General features: G+C 40.2%; 2 protein-coding genes across 2 annotated transcripts in view; both read right to left on the bottom strand.

The window, feature by feature from the left end:
- Positions 1–564: 564 nt before the first annotated feature.
- LOC126425241 (zinc finger and BTB domain-containing protein 37-like) lies at positions 565–1,851 on the bottom strand. Its single transcript, XM_050088202.1, is given in 1 exon segment — positions 565–1,851. A coding segment is annotated over 1 exon segment (1,287 nt).
- A 13,879-nt stretch (positions 1,852–15,730) lies between these two features.
- Positions 15,731–25,984, bottom strand: part of LOC126424532 (zinc finger E-box-binding homeobox 1-like) — a 48,264-nt gene continuing 38,010 nt past the window's right edge. Inside the window, exon 2 of the mRNA XM_050087270.1 lies at positions 15,731–17,547. Within this exon, the coding sequence (XP_049943227.1) occupies positions 15,989–17,275 (1,287 nt within the window). The 5' untranslated portion in view covers positions 17,276–17,547 and the 3' untranslated portion in view covers positions 15,731–15,988. The remainder of the gene's footprint in view (positions 17,548–25,984) is intronic.

Below are 25,984 nucleotides of genomic sequence, written 5' to 3'. Positions count from 1 at the left end.
ACAACAGGCCGCCTGTTATAAACTCTCTATCTTCTTAATTTTACACATACATGCTTCCTGCTTATCCTGGGAACCGTGTGTACATGTAATCTTGAATTTACAGCACACTAGTTAAAAACAGTAAAATCTTTCTGTCATTTGTTCATTTGTGCAGAATTTTTCTGAAACTGCAAATATATACAATTTTGAGATAAGTTGAATACTAAAAACATTTAATGAGCTTAAACACTGATAAACCTTTGAAATAAATACCAAGAAGTTCATCTTAACAGAACCTCCAATGGACCGATGGCTAAATTATGTGGAGCTTATGGTACACACAACTCACCTAAACCCCAAGTTAACAAAATACAAAATTGATGAAAAGCATAGAGTCACATCACATGAATTAGAGCTACCATGGAAATTAGCAACACTAAATCAGTGGAACTCGTTTGCTCCAGCAAACTGCTTCAACACCACCTATGATACGATTTAAAAAATATCAAATAACTATTACTCATGCGGATTACATAAAGGGATTCACACAAGCTTTCTGTTAACAACTGTTTGCCCCTAGTAAAGTTAATGATTTCTTAGCATGTGCAGTTTTAAATGATGCTTATGAGTGTATCTCCCAGGACACTGAGGACACTTAAACTGTGGTTCTTTCCCACACTCATATTTCAAGTGCCTCGACAAACCTTTCTAGTACCGATAAGACCTTCCGCAAGCATCACATCTAAATTGTTTAGGTAAGATTGATGACTGTTCTACAACGTATGTGTCCCTGTATTGTTCTAGACTGCAGAATCCTTGGCCACTAAAGGATTCTTCTGGTGTCACTCTCGCTAATCCTCCAACGGTTCTGTTGTCATCGCCACTATTACAATTGTCATCGTCACCTTCATCATCTAGGATTATCTCTTCTATACTGTCAGCACTGAAGTCATCTGGATCCTCCTGCTTTATTCTCGGTAGAAGGCACGCGACAGCACTTTCATCAAACATATCTCGAGGTTTCGATGTTCTCAGTTCTTTATCAAATGAGCAATTTGAAAGCACATTGTCACTTAACAGTCCCTGCTCTCCAATATTTTCTTTGGAACATCCTGGCAACTGTCTGGAACCTAAAGTGTTGTGTACTAAGTTTAATACTATTCCAGACACAGAGGTATCTGATTTAGTACGTGTTTTTGGGAGAGATGAACACTGGAACACGTTGAAGTGCTTAGTAACAAAAATGTCTTGGGACATAGCTATCTCTCCCCCTGGCTTCTCATGGGAGACATAATTGGAACTATCACTGTCACATTTCTGAACAGCCAGCAGATGGGAATCAATGTCTTTAGAACACGCCTCCTCAAAGGTGTGTTGTGAGCAACCACCTTCTTTCTGCTCTACTTGAGAACCATGTCTGGGTTCACACAGATTTTTTCTGAAATCTTGTTGTCCACGATGAGAGTCAGATTCATTCATTCTCCTGAATGTGAGTTCATTCTTCGATCCACTATCACCAGCAAATGAGAGGCCCTTAATCTGTAGAGTCTCAGCGATCTCGAGGAAAGTACAGAGCTTATTCTGCGGTACATTCACTTCTCCAGAGCACATAAATTTCATCAGTGCCTTCAAAATTTGAAATTTTACATCTGGCAGTATAACAATAGGATGCTTTTCATAATGCTGACTGAATATTAATTCAAAATATGGACTGCAAGCTGAGAGAATCACTCTATGTGCTTTAAAATGCTGACCTTCAGCACTCACTGTGCAATCTACCAGATTCCCATTACCTAGAAGAGAGCTGAACACAGATAGTAGTGTAGTCTGGTGGTCATTCCACCTCAGGTTGACATCTGTGTCTTGTTCCATACTAGAGAGTGTAATGCTGTAAAAAATCTGGTGCAACAATTCAATTCAGTGGAAACAAATGCTTTAAGTCAAAACATTCTTGTGTGGCAACATTTAATCACCTCTGAACAGAAGAGTGCAGCACTGAAGAGTTGTCTTGAGACTAACTAGGCAGGCATTTTGCAGTCCAGCAATTTGTCACACACTGTGAATTAGCAGTTAATCTAAGGCAGACAAGCTTCTTGAGACTGCAGAATTAGGAGCTTGATGATGGAATTCTCATTTTGCCAACCTATTGTGCAAACAATCACATTTAATCATGCTGCCATAATGCAAGGGGAACATAAACATAAAGCAGAAGCAAGTAAATGTTTTAAAAATATTTATACATTGATGGAACTGAAAGTAAATGAACAGGCCAAACACTGCCTGCTACAACTTTCTCCACTATAACTTTCTCCACCACACTTCAATGAAGCTGTCAACACAGACAAATAAGCAAAGAACAATCAACAAAAGACAAAACAATCACACAGCCGAAGCAAACAAGAATGCTAAGTAATATCAGTGCTTGAGTAACACAAGGTCATCCATAGGGGAATTGTCATGTATGTTCCTCAACTTCCAAGTAGCTCTATTCTAATAATCTTCTGTTATATACATCAAGCAGAGTGTACGTGTGTATGGCCAGGGTCCTTTCCCAAACCACTGGATCAGTTTCAACCAAATTAGGTACGGAAACAGCAGGCAACATGAATATCAGCACTGTAGGGTTTATACTCTCCTAGCTCCAATAAGAGCAGAGATACACCCAAAAATATTTTTTTCAGGCACTGGCATACAGGCTGCCCTGCAGAACCAACACGTTGTGTGGGAACAGTACCAGCCAGCCAAATGAAACTGCTTTGCAAGGCAACCTACATTTGAGGAGCAAGAAATGGTTCTTCTGGTCCTGACATGTAGCCTATCCTGCATTTCAGGCATGTTGTGAGAGTAGTATTGATCTGCTCCATTAAACTGTAATGAAGAGACTAAGAATGCTGATTAGCATGGTTGGGAACAGCTTGAGATGAATACAGAAAGGGATGGATAGAGCAAGGAGGAGGAGGAAATGGACAAAGAGAGGGGAGGAGGGGAAGATGCATGAGGCAGGTGGAAAGTATAGGGGTAGTGGGCTGGTGGAAAAGGAAGAAGGGAAGTGGAGAAGGAAAGAGAGAGGGGAGGAGGACATGGCCAGAGGTAGGGGGAGGAAATTATGATAAGAGAGAGATGGAGGAAATGAGCAAAGAGAGGGAAGAGGAGACCAGAAGACAGAAAAAGTGGGGAGGAGGAAGAGACAGCTAGAGGTGAGAGGATGAGGTGGACAGACAGAGGGAGGAAGAGGGAGACAAAGAGAGGAGGAAGAGGAGGTGTGTTCAGTATAAGGCACATCATTTTCCCAGCTGTTATCAGCTTTCAAGATTTTGGAGTGACTACTTTTTATCCAAGTAGCTACTCAATTGGCATCATGAGGCAAAGTGGACTTTCTACCAGTCCTCACACATTCCTGGCAGTGCCAGTAATTGAACTTATGTCCTCCATACAGCAGACGGACTTGCTGATCACGTGGCTACGGAGCAGGCACATTATACCTGATTGGTACTTTGCAAACTATTTTGATGTTCTAAAAGTGCTCAACTGACACCTCACTTTGCAGAAAATCCATACACATTCTTCTCCATAATAACAGGTTTCCAATTAAATAATGGGATGTAGATTAGACAATTATCAGACAAGGACTGTATAACCATAGTTGTCTCCTGGGGTAGTGCAATGGGTCCGATTCTGTTCCCAATAAACGTCAATGACTTTCCAGACACAGCAACAAAACAGTCATTGATAAAAGACCAGAACTCCTAGTACAGAAAGCAAATGAAATCCTTAAGGATCCAGAATAGCAGAGCTCTTGCTCATGAAAGGTGAAGGTCTCGAGTTTGAGTCTCAGTCTGGCACACAGTTTTAATCTACCAGGAAGTTTCATCCTTAACATTTGGGCAATATGTAACAACGTAACACTGAACACAAATCATTCAGAGGAGCATTTTTAGGAAAAAGTATTGATTTCCAATTAACATGAAATGAACACACAAAGATATTGGTGAAAAGAATGGCATCAGCATGGTATGCTGTAATTGTTCTACCATTAGTTTGTAAGAGCCAAAGTCTTGGTAGTGGTGTACTATTCCTACACACACTCAGTTCCTAGCTACAGTATTCTTTCCTGGGGATCGAAGGTGCAAAACATGAACACAACATTTTAACTACAAAAAAATGGCCATAAGAATAGTAACTAGAGGTAAAAGTTGGGTTCAGTGTAAAGAACTATTTTAAAAAAACTCAGTACCCTTATTGCACCAAGTGAGTACATCTATACATCTACCAATCTGTTGTGCAAATCAGGGAAAACATTAATAAGTATTTCACAAATGTTCTGTATATAATCATATAATAAGAGCCATTTGTCAACAAAAAACAAATAAAAAAATTCAATACAGCATTTTCTGTCAGGGGATAAATTTTTATAATAAATTGCCTAGAGAGATGAAAAGGATTAGTACAGTAGTTACGTTCAAAAATGCAGCTAAAACATTCTTCACAAGTAAGGCACACTACACAATTACAAATTACTTTGTGTAGGGGGTAGTAACGTTACAGGATAACTACAGAACACTGTCACATTAAACGATAACAATGTACTGTGATTATATGAAAATCATGTAGCAAGATCTCGTTTAATGTCTCATCATTCTCCTCAGCTCAACATGTCACTCATTGTGAGGAGTGGTGAATCAGTTTTTCACATGGACCAAGGGGTGAATACGAAGACATGCACGGGGGGGGGGGGGCTGTACAGTGGCATGTTCATGGGGAGTATGCAGTTAGTGCATAGTGCAGTGGGCATAGCAGCATGTCTGTAGTCCAGAAGTTATCAGCAAGTGTCCTTAGTGTGTGCGGTGATGAAGTGCAAAGTTGTGCTTTATATTACAAGTTATCTGGAACAACTTGTGTGTAAATCAAAGAATATTGTACAATAGTGACCAACCAAATGAGGCACTGCAGTGGTTAAGAGATTGACCTCACATTCAGGAGGATGGAATTTGCCCTGTCTGTGCATCCCAATTTAAGTCTCCTGTGCTTCTCCATTTCAGAGAAATCCTACAATCTTTCCTTCATCCAGGTCACTGCCGACCATCTGTCCTGCCTTCATAAAAGTAAACTAATATATGCTGTGTTTATGTATATTTTGAGCTATTTATTTCATTGCATTATGATGATAAAGCTTCTACCACTGTGAGATGATCCCTGGATGAACAAATGAATCAAATAAAATCTTTTTGCATGTACAGGACATACTTTTGCAGGTAAACAGACTGATTCCTTCTCATCCCATCCAGTAAGTGTCTCCTGACTCAAGTTTCTGGGTGGCTTTTCCAAACTCTGCCCCTTTTCCTAAACCTCTCCAATCCTCTCCCTTCGCCCCTCTCCCTTACCCTTAAACCCATCTGCTCGGAGGAGGAGCCACTGGCCTGAAAGCTTGCATAGCTAAAACATTTTTTTATATACGTATGTTCTCCTGCTGCCATTTGGTGAGTAGACTTTCTATCTATCCAGTTACTTTATACTGTCAAAAATCACTAACTCATGGTACTACTGTCTATGAGTCAGTTTGGGGCTGTATATTCTGGAGCAAGAGTCATCGTTGTTGACGAGCATGTTGTGCACAAAAATGCTTGGCATGTGACTTTGTAATGTAACGATGACAATGTATCGACATGTGTTATTGTAGGTAACTACTTCATTTTTTTAATGCCACATCCTATGTAGTAGCATGATTTTCAAGTTTTAGCTCTCTCCTCTTTTCTATGGTGTGTTGTCATTTTTTTAGATGCACTTGAGCAGAAGTAATGCCTGAAACTAACATTGTAATAACAATATTTTAAACACAGCCTGGTGGAATAATATCCTTCTTTAAATTTAGAGAGGCCATGAGATCCACACAGAAGAAAATGAGCCATCAACAAACTGAATGCAGGCACAAGACATAAAATTAGTAATCCAAAGAATATGACAATAAATACATAATATGTTTTGAGATCCATCACTATAAATATTCTTCATTGCCTCACATTAATAATGGGTATAATTTATACAATATAAATGCTGTGCTGCCTACGAGGTTAACTTGAGTGTTTCCAGAACTACTGAAGGTATCATTCCATTTGCACCAAGAGAAATTTTAACAAAGCTCTCTGTAACAATGTGTAGTATCTTATCATAATAATCTTATTCACACAGACATTTTTTCCAGATTAAGGCTACAGTTTTAAATGAGATGTTTTGTGTATCAGCACAACAGTGCTCTTGTCCACAAAGCAATGACCACTGCATCATGATTAAAAGTAAAAATCACGAATATTTATTGTGTTCCTGGTCAGAATCAAACTGTGTCCTACTATGCATCATTATGCTCTGGTATTTGATAAATCAGTCTACCTAGCAACTAGCAAACATGCTTCAAAGAAAAGTGGAAAATAAAACCTGCCTTTGTGCCAAATAGAAATACATGGGAAGTAAATATCCAAATTACCCATTAGTTATAGGTGGAGACTTTAATCTAGCATCCATTGACTGGGAAAATAACGCGTTTATCACAAGGGGCAGAAGCAAAGATTCGTGTGAAGTTACTCTAGGAGCACTCTCAACATACAACCTTGAGCAATTGGTTAGAAAACCAACTCAAGACGGGAACATATTAGATATCTTGGCGACAAACAGACCTGATCTTTTTGAGGAAGTTGATCTAGAAGAAGGTATTAACAACCATAATGTCGTTGTGGCTTATGTCAGTGGAAGTTGCAAAAAAAAACAGCACTGAGTTTTCTTGTTTGGGAAAGCAAACAAAAGTGTCATTAATGAATATCTTCATAGTCAGCTCCAAGCATTCAATGCAGGACACAAAGATATTGAGCACCTTTGGTCAGAATTTAAACGTGTTGTCCACCATGTGCTAGAGAAGTATGTGCCTAGCAAAAGTATAGGGGAGGGAAAGGATCCACCTTGGTGTAACAAACATATTAGGAAGTTGCTGAGAAAGCAGAGAATTTTGCACAGTTGTTTTAAACGTAGTCACTGTCCCGCTGACGAACAGAAATTATACGAAATGAAAGCAGCTGTCAGAAGGACAATGAGAGATTCATTTAATGAATTTGAAAGCAATATTTTATCTGCAGATTCTAAAAATAACCCCAAAAAATTTTGGTCGTGCATAAAATCTATGAACACTACAAATAATTCAATACCTTCTCTTGCTGACAGTATGGGAAATATAACTGATGATGATAAACAGAAGGCTGAAATACTAAACCTAGCTTTCAAAAAATCGTTTATGGTAAAGGACTGCTGACATAGTGTTTAGTTTATCTGGGATTGTAAAACATTTAAGATCCTTAGATGCCAGGAAGGCATCTGGCCCAGACAGTATCCCTGTAAGATTTTATGTTGACTATGCTATAAATATAGCACCATTCTTATCCATCATCTATCAGAGATCATTGGAACAGCGGAGAGTTCCACGGGACTGGAAGAAGGCCCAGGTCATAGCAATCTATAAAAAGAGTAGAAAATCGGATGCACACAATTACCAGGCAATTTCACTGGCATTGATTTGTTGTAGAATCATGGAACATATTTTGTGTTCAGACATAATGACCTTTCTAGACTCTGAGAAGCTCATCTGCAGAAACCAGCACGGATTTAGGAAACAGCGGTCATGTGAGACACAGCTGGACCTCTTTGTGCATGATATACAACAGGCTCTAGATACCGGCTCCAAGGTTGATGCCACATTTCTCGACTTTCAAAAGGCATTCGCATCAGTTCCGCACTGTCGCTTGCTACAAAAAGTGCGTGCTTACGGTCTATCCGATGACATATGCGGTTGGATAGAAAGTTTTCTAACAGACAGGGAGCAGTACGTTGTCCTGAATGGGGCGACTTCAACAGAAACAAGTGTAACTTCAGGTGTGCCCCAGGGCAGCATAATAGGTCCTCTGCTTTTTACGATTTACATAAGTGATCTGGTTGATGGTATTGACAGTAACCTTAGACTGTTTGCCTATGATGCTGTAGTCTACAGGAAAGTAGTATCACACTAAAGTTGTGAACAAATCAATGAGGATTTGCAGAAAATAAATGAATGGTGTAATGACTGGCAGTTAACTCTCAATATTAGTAAGTGTAACCTACTGCGTATAACATGGCAAAAATCCCGATTAATGTACAAGTACAAAATAAATGCCCAGTCTTTGGAAGTGGTAACGTCCGTTAAGTATCTGGGTGTGGTTATTTGAAATGATCTCATATGGAATGATCAGATTACACAAAGTAACAGGTAAAGCAAACTCTAGATTGCAGTTTACTGGTAGAAGCCTGAAACAATGCAGTCCTTCAACAAAGGAAATAGCTTACAGTACGTTAGTTCATCCAGTCTTGGAGTATTGTTCGTCTATGTGGGACCCTTACCAGTTGGGTCTGATTCAAGATATTGAGAAGGTCCAAGGAAAAGCAGCAACATTCATGACTAGTACATTTAGCCATCGCGATAGAGTTACAAATCTCACAGAAAGTTTGAAGTGGGGCACATTTGCAGATAGGTGGCACGCTAAACAGAAGGGGCTGCTTACTAAATTCCAAAATCCGATCTTCACCGAGGATGTAGAGCATATATTATTACCACCAACTTTCAAATCGCACCATGATCACCATTCAAACATAAGGGAAATAAGAGCTCATACTGAGGTGTTCAGACAGTTGTTTTTCCCTCGCACGATTTACTAGTGGAGCAGAAGAGGGCAAATATCACTTTGGCGCAAATTGTACCCTCTGTCACACAACGCTTGGTGGCAAGCGGAGTATATATGTAGACATAGAAATTGATGTCAGTTGATTTTTGTTCACAATATGCACATAGAAGAGAAGAATCCATCTACCCCATTTATTTACTTTCTGGAGATGATAATGCAGGCTGACTGAAGAAGGGAAAAAAAAGGAGAGAGAGAGAGAGAGAGAGAGAGAGAGAGAGAGAGAGAGAGAGAGAGGCCTTAATGCATCATGGACTATTGTCAAAAATACTACAAAAGATAAGGAAGAATGAATAGATCTGCATATATTTACTAAGTGGAACAAGAAGTATAACTAGTACTAATACTTATAAATTTTTATTTCCTTTGTCATAAAAAACATAACATTACCTAACAATGGAAGATCCAGGAAGGAATGTAACAATACCAGAGAAGGAAAATTGCTTCTCACCATATAGCGGAGATACTAAGTCGCGATAGGCACAACAAAAAGATTCACACAATTAAAGCTTTCGGCCATTAAGGCCTTTGTCAGCAGTAGACACACACACACACACACACACACACACACACACACACACACACACACACACACACGTGTGCGCGCACGCACAATCACGTAAACGCAACTTGCACACACGTCTGCAGTCTCAGAGAGCTGAAACCACACTGCGAACAGCAGCACCAGTGCATGATGGGAGTGGCGAATGGGTGGGGGTAAGGAGGAGGCTGGGGGGGGGGGGGGGGGGGAGGGGGGGGGGATAGTATGGTGGAAGTGGTGGACAGTGAAGCGTTGCAGTTTAGATGGAGGGCAGGAGAGAAAGTGCAGAGGCAAGAGGGGGTAAGTAGCAGAAAGGAGAGAAATAAAAAGCAGTTAAAAGACTGGATGTGGTGGTGAAATGGCGGCTGTGTAGTGCTGGAATGGGAACAGGGAGGGAGCTGGATGGGTGAGGACAGTGAATAAGAAAGGTTGAGGCCAGGACGGTTACGGGAACATACGATGTATTGCAGGGAAAGTTCCCACCTGCGCAATTCAGAAAAGCTGGTGTTGGTGGAAGGATCCATATGGCACATACTGTGAGGCAGTCATTGAGATGAGGGATATCATGTTTGACAGCGTGTTCAGCAACAGTTCAGCCACAGTTTGTCGGTGGCCGTTCACACGGACAGACAGCTTGTTGGTTGTCATGCCTACATAGAATGCAGCACAGAGGCTGCAGCTTAGCTTGTAAATCACATGCTTCCTAAAGTCCATAAACCCAACCACCCAGGACACCCCACTGCAGCCGGTTACTGTGCCCCTACTGAGAATCTCTGCTCTCGTAGACCAACACCTTCAACCTATTACCCGGAACCTATCCTCCTATATAAAAGATACCAACCCTTTCCTCAACCGACTCTCCACAGTTCAAAAAAAAAAAAAAAAAAAAAAAAAAAAAAAAAAAAAAAAAAAAAAAAAAAAAAAAAAAAATGGCTCTGAGCACTATGGGACTTAACATCTGAGGTCATCAGTCCCCTAGAACATAGAACTACTTAAATCTAAATAACCTAAGGACATCACACACACCCATGCCCGAGGCAGGATTCGAACCTGCGACCGTAGCAGTCGCACAGTTCCAGACTAAAGCGCCTATAACCGCTCAGCCACAACGGCTGGTCTCTCCACAGTTCCTGTCCCTTTACCACATGGTGCCCTGCCCATTACTATTGATGCCACCTCCCTGTACACTAACATCCTAATGCCCATGGCCTTACTGCTATCGAACACTACCTTTCCAGATGCCCTATGGATTCCAAACCAACAAACTCCTTCCTAGTCTCCATGACCAACTATATCCTCACCCACAATTACTTCTCCTTTGAAGACATTACCTACAAACAAATCCACAGTATGGCTATGGGCACCCAAATGGCACCATCCTATGCTAACCTAATCATGGGCCATCTAGAGGAATCCTTCCTAAAATCCCAGAATCCTAAACCCCTCACCTGGTTCAGATTCATTGATGACATCTTTGCTATCTGGATTGAAGGTCAGGACACCTTATTCACATTCCTCCAGAACCTCAACAACTTCTCCCCCATTTGTTTCACTTGGTCCTACTCAACCCAACAAGCCACCTTCCTAGATGTTGACCTCACCTCAGAGATGACTACATCAGTACCTCCATCCATATCAAACCTACTAACCACCAGCAATACCTCCACTTCGACAGCTGCCAACCATTCCATACCAAGAAGTCCCTTCCATACAGCCTAGCCAACCAAGGTCGTCGCATCTGCAGTGACGAGCAGTCCCTCTCAAAATATACCGAGGGTCTCACTGAAGCCTTCACTGACTGTAACTATCCTCCAATCCTTGTACAAAAACAAATCTCCTGTGCCTTATCTTTCCGGTCTCCCACCACCTCCCAAAGTCCCACAGTCCGGCCACAGAGGAGCATTCCCCTCGTAACTCAGTACCGTGCGGAACTGGAGCAACTGAATTACATTATTTTTGCCAGGGTTTAGATACCTCTCATTGTGCCCTGAAATGAGAAATGTCCTGCCCACTGTCCTTCCCACCCCTCCTACCATGCTATTCCACCATCCACCGAATCTACACAATATACTCGTCCATCCTTACACAACCCCTGCTCCCAATTCCTTACCTCATGGCTCATAATCCTGTAACAGACCTAGATGCAATACCTGTCCCATACATCCACCTACCACCACCTACTCCAGTCCAGTCGCTAACATCACCTATCCCGTGAAAGGCAGGGCTACCTGTGAAACCATTCATGTGATTCACAAGCTAAGCTGCAAGCTCTGTGCTGCATTCTATGTAGGCATGACAACAAATAAGCTGTCTGTCCGTGTGAATGGCCACTGACAAACTGTGGCCAAAAAACACGTGGACCACCCTGTTACTGAACACGCTGCCAAACATGATATTCCTCATCTCAATTACTGCTTTACAGCCTGTGCCATATGGATCCTTCCCACCAACACCAGCTTTTCTGAATTGCGCAGGTGGGAACTTTTCCTACAGTACATCCTACATTCCCGTAACCCTCCTGGCCTCAACCTTTGTTAGTCACTGTCCTCACCCATCCAGCTCCCTCCCTGTTCCCATTCCAGCACTACACAGCCGCCATTTCACCACCACACCCAGTCTTTTAACTGCTTTTTATTTCTCTCCTTTCTGCTACTTACCCCCTCTTGCCTCTGCACTTTCTCTCCTGCCCTCCGTCTAAACTGCAACGCTTCATTGTCCACCACTTCCACCATACTATCCCTCCCCCTCCCCCCCCCCCCCCCAGCCTCCTCCTTACCCCCACCCATTCGCCACTCCCATCATGCACTGGTGCTGCTGTTCGCAGTGTGGTTTCAGCTCTCTGAGACTGCAGACGTGTGTGCAAGTTGCGTTTACGTGATTGTGCGTGCGCGCACACGTGTGTGTGTGTGTGTGTGTGTGTGTGTGTGTGTGTGTGTGTGTGTGTGTGTGTGTGTTAATTGTGTGCATCTTTTTGTTGTGCCTATTGTGACTCAGCATCTCCACTATATGGTGAGTAGTACTATAACATTACCTAAATGATTCAATGATGTATTTCAGATAATGATTAGAAAATAAATAAATATTCACAGTTATTATAATGCTGATTTCAGAGTAACAAAGGGGGCTAAAAATTATTCATTTTAAGTGGAAGTAACAAAAACCAAATTCCCATATTCTTCATGCCACAGGACCAAATCTGTAGCTGCTATTGCACAAAAAAGATAAAGAAAGTCTATTCTGTATGCCATTACTAAATTGCAAACCTGTCATTATACAGAAAAATATGTACGGATTTTCTGCAAAATGTTGCAGTTGAGGTCATTTAGAACAGCAAAATAGTTCCCAAAGTGCCAGACATATCTAAAGTTCCTGTCTCTGTAGCAGAATGAGCAGCACATCTGACGGGACGGCTCTGCGGGGGACCCACGATCTACCACTGATACTGCCAGGTATTTTTCCTTGCTAGGAGGCCTGGAAAGGCATGTTCTCTGCCTCATTATGTCATTTGAGGAGCCCCCCCCCCTCTGCACCCCCCCCCCCCCCCCCCAATACACTGTATCCTGTTGATACCATCAGCAGAGCTTCTGTGTGTGTGTGTGTGTGTGTGTGTGTGTGCGTGCATTTTTCACAAGAAGGCAGTTGCTGCTAGGCTGTGTATCGTAACACCTACAATCATCAAAAAGAAACACAAAATATATTTATTTAAAAACTGATAAAAATGTTATTAACTCATTTTTAAGAGACAGTCTCCACTCCTTCCAATCTGATCACAAAAGTGTAGAAAAGATGTGTAATGATTTCACAGAGATAGTATCAACAGCAATTGAGAGATCGATACCACATAAATTAATAAGTTATAGTACTGATATGCCACATTATACAAAATGTGTCAGATCACTGTTGCAGAAATAATGAACAAAGCATGCCAAATTTAAAAGAACCCAATATCCCCAAGATTGGCAAAGTTTTGCAGAAGTTTGAAATACAGCACGTACTTCAATGCAAGATGCTTTTAATAATCCCACAACAAAACTCTGTCTCAGAATCTGGCAGAAAATCCAAAGAGATTCTGGACATACAAGAAGCACACCAGTGGCAAGACGCAATCAAGAGCTTCACTGCACGATAACAACAGTGAAGTCACTGATGACAGTGCCTCTAAAGCAGAGTTATTAAACACGGTTTTCTGAAGCTTCATCACCAAAGAAAACGAAGTAAACATTTCTGAATTCCAATCAAGAACAACTGTCAAGATGCGAAGTACATATCCTCGGTGTAGCAAAGCAGCTTAAATCACTTAATAAAGTCCAATTCTCTGGTCCACATTGTATACCAGTCAGGTTCCTTTCAGAGTATGCTGATACAATACCTCCATATTTAGCAATTATATAAAACCACTCACACACAGAAAGTTCTGTGCCAAAAGACTGGAAAATTGCACAAGTCACACCAATACCCAAAAAGGGAAACAGCAGTAATCCACTGAATTACAGGCCCACATCACTAACATTGATTTGCAGTAGGATTTTGGAACATATACTGTGTTCAAAATTGTGAATTACCTCGAAGAAAATGATTTAGTGACATATAGTGAGCATGCATTCAGTTGTTCTTGTGAAGCACAACTAGCTCAATTTATATTCATGAAGTAATGAGTCCTATTGACAGGGGATGTCAAATTGATTCCATAGTTTTAGATTTCAAGAAGGTTTTCAACACCATTCCTCACAAGTGTCTTTTAAACAAACTGTGTGCCTATGGAATATCGCCTCAGTTGTGCGACTGGATTCGTGATTTCCTGTCAGTTCGTAGTAATAGATGGAAAGTCATCAAGTAAATCAGAAGTAATATCCGGCATTTGCCAAGGAAGTGTTACAGGCCCTCTATTGTTCCTGATCTATATTAACAACATAGGAGACAATCTGAGTAGCCCTCTTAGATTTTTTGCACATAATGCTGTCATTTGGTCTCTTGTAAAGTCATCGATGACCAAAACAAATTGCAAAATGATTTAGATAAGATATCTGTATAGTGCAAAAAGTGGCAATTGACCCTGAATGAAGAAAGGTGTGAAGTTATTCACATGACTACTAAAAGAAATCCGCTAAATTTTGGTTATGTGATAAGTCACACAAATCTGAAGGCTGTAAATTCAACTAGGGATTACAATTACAAATAAGGTACATTGGAACAATCACACAGATAATGTTGTGGGTAGAGCAAACTAAAGACTGCGATTCATTGGCAGAACACTTACAAGGTGCAGCAGCTCTACTAAAGAGACTGCTTACACCATGCTTCTGCGCCCTATTCTGGAGTATTGCTGTGTGGTGTGGGATCCGCATTAGGTGGGACTGATGGATGACATCGAAAAAGTTCAGAGGAGGGCGGCTCATTTTGTACTATCGCAAAATAGGGGAGATAGTTCCACAGACATGATACCTGAATTGGTGTGGCAATTGTTAAAACAAAGGCATTTTTCAGTGCAACGGGATCTTCTCATAAAATTTCAATCATCAGTTTTCTTCTCTGATTGCAAAAACATTCTGTGGGCAACCACCTACATATGGAGAAATGATCATCATGATAAAATAAGAGATATCAGGGCTCCCACAGAAAAATTTAAGTGCTCATTTTTCCCACGCACCGTTTGAGAGTGGAACGGTAGAGAGACAGCTTGAAGGTGGTTCATTGAACCCTCTGCCAGGCACTTTATTGTGAATAGCAGAGTAATCACATAGACATAGAATGTAGCACTCACACAGGTGAAATAAGCAATAGGTGACAAACATCCTTGGTCCAATTGAGGATCAAATCCCTGACTTTCGGATTCATAGTCTGGCACTTACCGATTAGCCCATTAACCCACTGAGTCGTAATTTTGAGAAAAAAATACTGCAGTGGTGACCGATGCGTGTGCGTGCGTGCATGTGCCGACACACATGCACGCACTCATACACACACGCAAGCACGCATGCACGCACGCACACACACACACACACACACACACACACACACACACACACACACAAAGCAGTACTCGTCGTAGTGAGGATGGCTTGTAAAAACTGCATGTCCAATATTAGTGTTGAACACATAGCTTTGGTGTTGTTGGGTGACTGATTACAATATTCTGATGATATTTGACTGTTGGTATAAGGGTAAGGATAGGAAGAAGATGATGTAAACATAACAAAAAATTAATGTTATTTGCAGAAAAACCAATGTTTTCAGTTCCTTATACTAATAGGTGATAGTCTCAATTAAACTGAAGTCATAGTACTCATATATGCAAATACAAAATAACTCTGTAGAAATTCTGAAAGTTTTAGAAACAAACTTAAATACAGCACTTTCTTGAAAATACTAAAGATTTGTGCAATCATTTTCATATGATTTTTTGTACTGAGAAGTCATTAATCATGTTACACCCATAATCCCACATACGGAAATCATAGGGGGCAAGGGAAATGAGTTACTAGTTTCTAAACTGTCCTTGAATTATTAAAAACAAATACAAAAAATTATGCTCACTTACACACAAGACAGATTTGATTATTTTTCCAGTCCAGTAAAAGCTTTGAGTAATTAGGTATCCAGTCACTCAAAATTCTAAAGATAAGAATCCTTACGTTCTTCCAATTGTTGATTCATCACTGCAGCAATACCTGGCACACATCACAGAACTCAACAGATAAGTCTGCAAACTGCTCTTCAGTTAATATTGATGTCTAACCATGTGCACTTTTAATGTGTGTTTGTGTGTAAATCGAACTAAGCAATGAGGGCACTGAAACTGAGGTTCTTTCCCACATTCGTATTTCAAATGTCTTACCAAATCTCTGTGATGTCGATAAGACCTATTACAGGACTGGCACTTGAATCGATTGTTTGAGGCAGGAGTATGTTCTGTGGGTGCCTTGTCAGTCCTTTCCCACATTTGCTGAGGAAAGGAATCTTCATCACAGAAAGAACTCTCAGTTACCCCACTGACATCATCACTGATATTCTGATGGTGGGTATCATCACTGTCTAGAATGACATCATCCCCACAGTCTTCATTTGAATCACAATTCTCTTGCTTTGGTTCTGCAAATGCTTCTAAAATGCTATTGTCTTCACTCACTGTTGGACATAATGGTGTTCTTGTCACTGAATTCGAAGGTTTCGCTGTAGTTAATTCTTCTTTTGATAGCATCAATTCACTGAAGTTTCCTTCACTTAGAACAGGCAACTGGCTTGTCAGAGATGGGTTGGCTACTGTACCTGGAAACATACTACGAGCTGAGTTACTTTTATCTGATAGCTCTGATCTCTGAAGTGGAAAATTATGGGATGCAGTGTGCGACGGAGGTACCAAATCACGATGGGCCGGTGGTTCTTCCCTTGATGAATTCCAATTGCTTTTCTTGTGCATCCGAGCAGGTGTTGAAATGGGAGTCACTTTTGTATAATTCTGTTTCTGCAAACATTCTGACTGAGAGCTGCTGCCAGATACTTCTAATAATTCTGGAGAGGCACACTGTTTGTAGCTCTCAGGGGAGACGTGACACTGAGAAGGTGTGTGTTCATGAGAAGGTGTGCATTCAGAGTACGTGGCTGATGTGTTCCTCCTCCTGTAATCCTGTTTCTTCTCCGACACTGTATTGTCGTCGTATGATAATCCTTTCACTTGCAAGAAATTGGCTAGCTGTAGTAAAGCATCAATGTCGTCTTGTGGTACGAGTACTTCACCACGGTACATGAATTCGACCAGTGCCTTTAAGATATGGAATTGCACCCCAGGTAATAAGATAACAGTGTGCTGTCCATAGTGCTGACTGAATAACACCTCAAAATATCGACTACAAGCTGAGAGCATTATTTTGTGTGCTTTTAAGTGCCGGCCCTCAGCACCAACAGTACAGTCAGCTAAAATCTCAGTGTCTAAAAGGTTGTCAAAAACAGATTTTAATGTGGTCTGGTGGGCGTCCCACTTCAGGTTAACATTACAGTCCTGCTCCATTCTTTTTATAAGAAAATTAGGTCCAAGCAGGTGTCCCTTACTCAACAAAATTACAATATTTTTAATTTAATTCTCTCCTCTGTGTAATTTAACACATCCATACTTTACACAAAGCTTAAATCTGCTCACAATTTGCTTCAAGTACTGATTAATGTTGTGTTCAGCCCAATTTTTTTACTCCAGAATTCAGCAGCTTCATAACAGTTACAATGTACAATAGTCCATCAGGTTGCAGGGCAACTGGTCCTTCCTGAGGCTGTCATTTTGCTGACCTAGTGTGCAAACAATCAAATGTTAACCAACTGCCCTAAACTAGCACAAATCAAATACATGAATATATTTTAGAATTATTAATCACTTACAATCAATGTTAGTGTATGATAAATGGTGTGTTAATACTAACACAAAACTTTATCTGGTATGTCAAAAGTAGTGCATCAAATAGTGCACGTTATGACCTGTTTGCTTAGTGAGGTAATACTTATTAGAAATATGATTCACCTGAAAATGTGTGTTTCACAACCCTATCTTTCTGGCTTCTAACATGTATGAAGGCTAACTGCTATGTCTGGTTAGCAATATGCAGTATCTCAGTAACTATGTTCTACATCACACAGGTCCAATAGAAAGTATTTAAATATTACTGTATCATAACAGAGACTTCATCTGGCCCAATTTTTATTTGGGGAACTGCTTGATGTTGGCTTACGAAGGAAATCATGCTGTCATCTAACGCAAACCACTGAATAATGAGTAGTGGGAACGACAAAACTTTTTCATGTTGAAAAATATATACACTTCAGAGAAAAAGAAGAGTGGAGTTTAATGTCTTGATATCAGTATAGCCATTAGGGACAGATTACTGCTCATCTGGACAAGAAAAGAAACAAACACACACACACACACACACACACACACACACACACACACACACACACACACAGAGAGAGAGAGAGAGAGAGAGAGAGAGAGGGGGGGGGGGGAGATGGTGATGGAACATGGGAGGGTTATGGAAAGAGGTCGGGCATTGGAGAGAAGGGAAGGGAAGTTGATAACAAGATCATTAGAGACAGAGCACAAGCTCTGATTGTATGAAAGATGGGGAAAGAAACCATCTGCGTCCTTTCAAAGGAATTTGCCTGGAACAATCATCCTACTGAATGCAGATCCTGAATGTGAGTGCAGTGTGCTAACTAATGCACCATCTCACTCAGTGTGTTGGGAAGAGAGAGAGAGAGAGAGAGAGAGAGAGAGAGAGAGAGAGAGAGAGAGTGCTCAAAGGCAGACATGGGTTTGACAGAGTGAGTAAGTATTAGGAATGATATGACAGATGGAGGCAAGGGTCAGGAGGGAGGGTGTGGGGGGTAGAGAGGGAGGGTATGGGGGACAAATGGAAGTGCTAGAGTGGGTATGGGAGAAGGGAGAAGAGAGAGGTTAGGAGGGAAGGTATGATGGAGGGTGACATGGGATATCATAGTGGGTTCATTTCTTGTGCCCAAATGACAGGCACAAATGTGAATGTGTGATGAAGTTTAATCAGTTTTCTTAGTCATCCACTGCAAATCCTGCAGAGATCAACAAGGCTCAAAATTCAACTGACAGTTCACCAACGGAAGTGCTTTTCTTCATGAGAACCTTTTGCCATCTGACTATAATTACGTTTATTATGTTCACTTTTGCAGTTTCCAGTTTGGAGCCATTTTCCAGTGTAATGACATCACACACCAGAAAGTCGTGCATACATAACGTCATCAAATGTATTCAATTTGATATCGTTCTGTATCAGTGTCAATGTTATTACATAGTGCCACAATAAGTAAGAACATGCCCAAACAAGAAATGACAGTACTTTTTCTTAAGCTACCAATAGTTAAAGAGTATGTGACTGTTCAAGCTTTCTCAATGAATCCGTTGCAAATATTGTTCTCAGGTTTGCCATTAGATCATACTGTACAAATCCCACAATATTTCATTGATACAACTGTTTGACATCTTCAAGTGGTGGTAGCTGCTGTTTGCACAGCTACAAGGTGCACCTTATAGCAGTGAAAACAGCAGCTACCACCACCTGAAGATGTGAAACAGTTGTAATGATGAAACACAGTGGGATTTGTACAATACGATCTGACGGCAAAACCAAGAAGAATACTTGCATTTAAGAATACGTGACCTAATTTAGAAAGAAATGTGGTATTTTTACCCATAATTTGAAGTTTTATGCTAGTGCAATCCATGCAACTAATGGAGAGATCATGATTACAGAAATTATGAACAAGATTACTTTGGATAGTTAGAACTGCAACACTGCAATGGTGCTACTTCTCAGGAGATGACTATTTTTACAATGACAGTCCTGTCTACTTTCTTTTTGACGGCATTAACAACTAATAATAATCGATTTGAAGGAAAGTAGAGAAACATATAAGTACTAAAAAAAATATTTTACAAGAATATTCACTTACTCCATGTATCACTGTCTAGGATTCATGGGGAGTTATGTATTCTGGAGCAAAAGCCACTGACAAATTGCATGTAGGCACAAGGTAGAAAATCACGAATTCAAAGGAATACAAAATGAAACAGAACACTCTTCAATAGCCATCTCTGTAAATAATCTATACATTTCTGTACTATAACTGCAACATTCTTGTTATTAGTTTAGCAAATAATTATCTTCGTAGAATCTGTTCAATTTTACAACACAGGCTGAGGTGTTAACATCAAATAACTCTGTTTTCATAAAATAATTAAAAAAGGAAAGTTCCTTTTAAACAATCTATGTCTACACCTACATCTACATTTATACTCTGCAAGCCACCCAACAGTGTGTGGCGGAGGGCACTTTACGTGCCACTGCATTACTTCCCTTTCCTTATCCAGTTTACATTAAATTCATTTTTTTCAAATACAGTGCTAGACCTGTTCCTGGCAGTGTTAACTTAAAAGAGACAAATTCAGTGATGTACTGGTCATCATCAATATATTTCCAGCTTTTGACAGAATTTTAATTTTCAAGTGGGGAAAGTGAAATAAATAGCCTTTCAAAGAACAGTTACATGACCAGGTTTATTTATTTATATTTATGATTTCTCTAAGTAAATAAGTAAACTGAGGATATAAGTAAAAATGCACAGTAGAAAACTAGAGTTACATGAAAATTTAACAATTAAACCAAACCCACCTTATATTGTCTTTCTTCTGACATAGAAATTGGAATGTTTTTTTATGCACTTCTGCCCACTTACTTCCAACCTTTTATTTTTTGTGTTTCTTAGATTACCATTAATCGATATAGATTAATTTTCTTTATAAGATGTGCAAGCTAAAAAATCACTCTCTCTTTTGATTCCTGTGACTGTTGCCCATTCTCTCCAATTGTTTTCTGAAGGTAAGTACATGATTCCCATATCCCAAATAAAACAAAAGAAGGGAGAAAGCTTTAATTTTATCCACAGTGGTTATTGCAGGAGCTGTGAGGGGTTTAGCTTTGTAAAATACAAAGGAAAGCTCTGCAAACTTCAGTCACAAATTTGGTTTTCATTTACAGCAGAATTTCTTTTAAGTCCGAATGCCCCCAAGTAGTTAGTGTCAAAATGTGCCATGCTCCAAATAAAAATCTCTTTTTTTTTTTTTTTTTTTTTTTACTGAGGAGAGAGTTGTTTGGCATAAATAACTTCCAATTTAAAGTACATTACAAGATATACTCTGTCAGAATCAGGTGACAGAGACAACAGCAAATTCAAATCATGAATGAATGAAGAAACCCACAGGTTTGCCCAATCCACCTTGGAAATTTCACACAAGTTACATGCATCAAGGTCTAGTCCACTGTTGGCTATGTGGGAACACTGACGAAGCACCAAACTGAGTCATCACTCTCGTAGGCTTGATCAACAGTGATGTGACAAAGCTTTTCCTTCATCAGTACCTCATCTCCTACCTTTCAGACACTCCGCACAATCCATTCACAATCAACTGCAGAGTGTAAAATTTCATTCCAGAAATACCCCCGGATTGTGGTTACGCCACGTCTCAGCATTAGCCTTTCTTCCAGCAGAGTTAGTCCTGCAAGCTACACAGGAGAACATGTGTGACATTAGGGAAGCAGGAGATGAGGAACTGGAGGAAGTAAAGCTTTGAGGACGGAGCATGAGAGAAGCTCAGGTAGCTCAGTCAGTTGAGCACCTGCCTGCAAAAGGCAGATGTCCTGGGTTTGAGTCCTGGTCTGGCACACAGTTTTAATCTTCCTGGACGTTTCATATCAGCACACACTCCACTGCAGAGGGGAAAATTTCAGACTGAAAGAATGTTTTATGGAGTGGCGAGTTGTGGCACACTATGCATCACTCGGACAGGCACTTTCCACCTTCTAATACCATGTCACCCTCACAATACCCCCACAACGACTCCATTAAGTTTTATTTACATTCCCTCCGCAAACATGCCTTCGCCCTAGCCAGATTACGCTCCCATATTTTATTTTCTCAAGCTTGTCTGACATTTGGCATTACCCCCAAAGGCCTCACACTTAAAGTTCCCATCTCTGGCTGCAACCCTTCTTTCCATCAGTCCCTATACCAATTCCAAACTGAACAATCCATTGCCCTCGCCCACCAATTATAATTAAGGGGTCTGTGTATGTGCGGTTGGATATGGGTGTGTGTGCGAGTGTATACCTGTCCTTTTTTCCCCCTAAGGTAAGTCTTTCCACTCCCGGGATTGGAATGACTCCTTACCCTCTCCCTTAAAACCCACATCCTTTCGTCTTTCCCTCTCCTTCCCTCTTTCCTGATGAAGCAACCATTGGTTGCGAAAGCTTGAATTTTGTGTGTATGTTTGTGTTTGTTTGTGTGTCTATCGACCTGCCAGCGCTTTCGTTTGGTAAGTCACATCATCTTTGTTTTTATATACAGGGCTATTACAAATGATTTCATAAATTCACTGTAGCTCCATTCATTGACATATGGTCACAGCACACTACAAATACGTAGAAAAACTCATAAAGTTTTGTTCGGCTGAAGCCGCACTTCAGGTTTCTGCCGTCAGAGCGCTCAAGAGCGCAGTGAGACAAAATGGCGACAGGAGCCAAGAAAGCGTATGTCATGCTTGAAATGCACTCACATCAGTCAGTCATAACAGTGCAACGACACTTCGGGACGAAGTTGAACAAAGATCCACCAACTGCTAACTCCATTCAGCGATGGTATGCGCAGTTTAAAGCTTCTGGATGCCTCTGTAAGGGGAAATCAACGGGTCGGCCTGTAGTGAGCGAAGAAACGGTTGAACGCGTGCGGGCAAGTTTCACGCGTAGCCCGCGGAAAATTGGCTCATGCCAGAACTGGAGACAGACAGCGCCGACTTCATCTTTCAACAGGATGGTGCTCCACCGCACTTCCATCATGATGTTCGGCATTTCTTAAACAGGAGATTGGAAAACCGATGGATCGGTCATGGTGGAGATCATGATCAGCAATTCATGTCATGGCCTCCACGCTCTCCCAACTTAACCCCATGCGATTTCTTTCTGTGGGGTTATGTGAAAGATTCAGTGTTTAAACCTCCTCTACCAAGAAACGTGCCAGAACTGCGAGCTCGCATCAACGATGCTTTTGAACTCATTGATGGGGACATGCTGCGCCGAGTGTGGGAGGAACTTGATTATCAGCTTGATGTCTGCCGAATCACTAAAGGGGTACATATCGAACATTTGTGAATGCCTAAAAAAACTTTTTGAGTTTTTGTATGTGTGTGCAAAGCATTGTGAAAATATCTCAAATAATAAAGTTATTGTAGAGCTGTGAAATCACTTCAATCATTTGTAATAACCCTGTATATGAATATTTGTAATAGGTACGATGTAACACCCAATATTGTGCCTTATTAGGTACAATGGTACATTTGTATCATGTATATGTAAACACATATGTATATTTGACTGTACTAAACTTGTGAAAAAATGCTACGACGTATGCAAAAGACACCAGTTGGTTTCTCCATGCAAAAAAATACAATAAATAAATAAATGATGATAACATAGGAGAAATAAGGGCTCATACGGAGGCACGTAGACAGTAGTTTTTCCATTGCTATATTTGTGAATGGAAAAGGAAAGGAAATGACTAGCAGTGGTGCAGCCAGTACGTGACGGATTGTGTATCATGTATGTTTTCAATAATGTTATTACACTTTTGTTAATTAACAGTCTGTTATAGCATTATGTAGATGTAGATGTAGATAATTACAGAGAGGAAAATGTTTCAGTGTTTCTAGAGATATCGATTTAGATCCAAACAAATATTCACAGTTACTATAACAATGATTTCAATCTAACAGCTAGAAACAGTTAACACTAGTATAAAGAGATGTAACAGACAATGAAGTCAGATTTTCTTCATAAAACAAGGCCAAAATGAGTTTCTGTTATTACAAAATATTAATTCTATATCCCATAATTAAATTGCAGTTACTATGCAGTATAATTTGAACAGAGTCTTTATGAAACAAGATCTAAATAGGAATTTATTTAGAAGGTCAAAACGATTCTCAAACTGCCACCCAAATGGATGGATGGATGTGCATTCTGACATACCTGTGGAATGCCTTCACCTTAATACTACTCGCAGCCCTATGGTGGGTTTACAGATCAGAACTCTGGAATGTCTTTAGTAATTTCAGCCTCATTTGATACACATGACTGTACACTCATGAACACAACAATACTTTACCAGTCACAGTGCTATTAGAGGTAGTATACCTTTGCGTTCCTGCAATCTCTGTACCTATTTACAGCTAGTTGTAAGGGGACATGTAGTTCAACGTGGATTCTGAACCAGGGGGCAACAAAGCATTCTTTTACATAACAATAACTGGCAGAAGTGAAAGAAGCAACAGGTGGAAGAAAAATCTGACCTCTGGATTCAGTCTGGCACTTATCCACTATGCTCTTGTGTCAAATCTCACAAAAAGATACTTTCAGTGTAGTCTAGGACTGTAAGTGGTATATTAAAATTAAATGTACCATATTGGTGTTGGATACACTGTTCCAGGCCTGCTAAAGTACTGGTTACATTCCTGAAGGAGTTTCATTGTTGACGGTGAGAGAGCTGGTGGGAATAGGTTGATGTAAAAATAATAAAAAATGAATCATATTTGTGGCAAACCCATAGATTTCACTCTCTCTATCACGATAAAGTGACAGTCACAATAAAACTGATGTCCAGGTTAACTGAATATCACATAGCTCTGTAGCCATTGCTGGAAAATTGTAGAAACTAACTGAAAAGAAGAAATTAAATATCCCATTTTCCCAAACCTGTTTGGTCTAAGGAATCACACACTCTTGTATATGAAATGTAAAAGTGTTGGGCAAAATGGAGTGGGATGAATGTTACAATTTTTATATTGTCCTTATACTTTCAACCACAAGGGAAAAAATTAAACCCAGTTTACACAAAAGACAGATTTGATTATTTTACCAGTCCAATAAAAGCTTTGGGTAAATAATTAACTAGGTAATCATCCGCTAAACAAAACAATTCTTACATGCTTATATTTGACAATTAATCATTGCTATAATAATAAAACACGTATCACTGGACTCATCCCTTAGTTCTGCAAATTGCCCTGCTGTTAATGAATGTATGTCACCATATGCACTTTTAATTGATGTATATGCCTAAATCAAAATAAACAATGGAGACACTGAAACTGTGGTACTTTCCCACATTCATATTTCAAATCTCTTATCAAACTCTGTGATGTCGATAAGACCTATTACAAGACTGGCACTTGAGTCCACTGTTTGAGATAGAAGCTTGTTCAGTAGTGGCTGTATCAGTCCATTCTGTCTGTTGAAACTCCATTTGCTGAGTAGAGGATTCTTCATCACAGAATGAACTCACAGTTACCTCTCTGATATCATCACTGATATTCTTATGTTCGGTATCATCACTGTCTAGGATGACATCATCTACACAGCCTTCATTTGATTCATAATTCTCTTGCTTCAGTTCTGCAAATGCTTCTAAAATGTTTTGGACTTAATCACTGAATTCAATGGTTTTACTGAAATCAATTCTTCTTTTGATAGGGGCAATTTACTGACGTTTCCTTCACTTACAACAGGCAACTGGCTTCTCAGAAATGGCTTGGATACTGTGTCTGAAAATGTACCATAAGCTGAGTTACTTTTATCTGTTAGCTCTGATCTCTGAAGTGGAAAATTATGGGATGCAGTGTGTGACGAAGGTACCAGATCTTGTAGGTGTGGTGGTTTTTCCCTCAATGGATACCAACTGCTTTTCTTGCACTTCCAAGCAGATGTTGAAATGGGAGTCACTTTTGTATAATTCTGTTTCTGCAAACATTCTGAATGGTAGCTGCTGCCAGGTACTCTTAAGAATTCTGGAGAGGCACACTGTTTGTAGCTCTCAGGAGAGACACGACTCTGAGAAGATGCATGTTCAGAGTATGCGAATGATTTGTTTTTCATTTTCTATGCCTGTTTTTTCTCTGACAATGTACTGTCACCACATGATAATCCTTTCACTTGCAAGAAATCAGCTAGCTGCAGTAAAGCATCAAGTCTGTCCTGTGGCACAAGTACTTCACCACAGTACATGAATTCAACCAGTGCCTTTAAGATATGAAATTGTACTGCAGATAGTATGATGATGATGATGATGATGATATTTTCCATAATGATGTCTG

This window comes from Schistocerca serialis, chromosome 10 (genome assembly GCF_023864345.2).
Source record: "Schistocerca serialis cubense isolate TAMUIC-IGC-003099 chromosome 10, iqSchSeri2.2, whole genome shotgun sequence".
Classification (NCBI taxonomy): domain Eukaryota; kingdom Metazoa; phylum Arthropoda; class Insecta; order Orthoptera; family Acrididae; genus Schistocerca; species Schistocerca serialis.
Note: the sequence above shows the minus strand (reverse complement) of the source record. Positions and strands in the feature narration are given on the sequence as shown.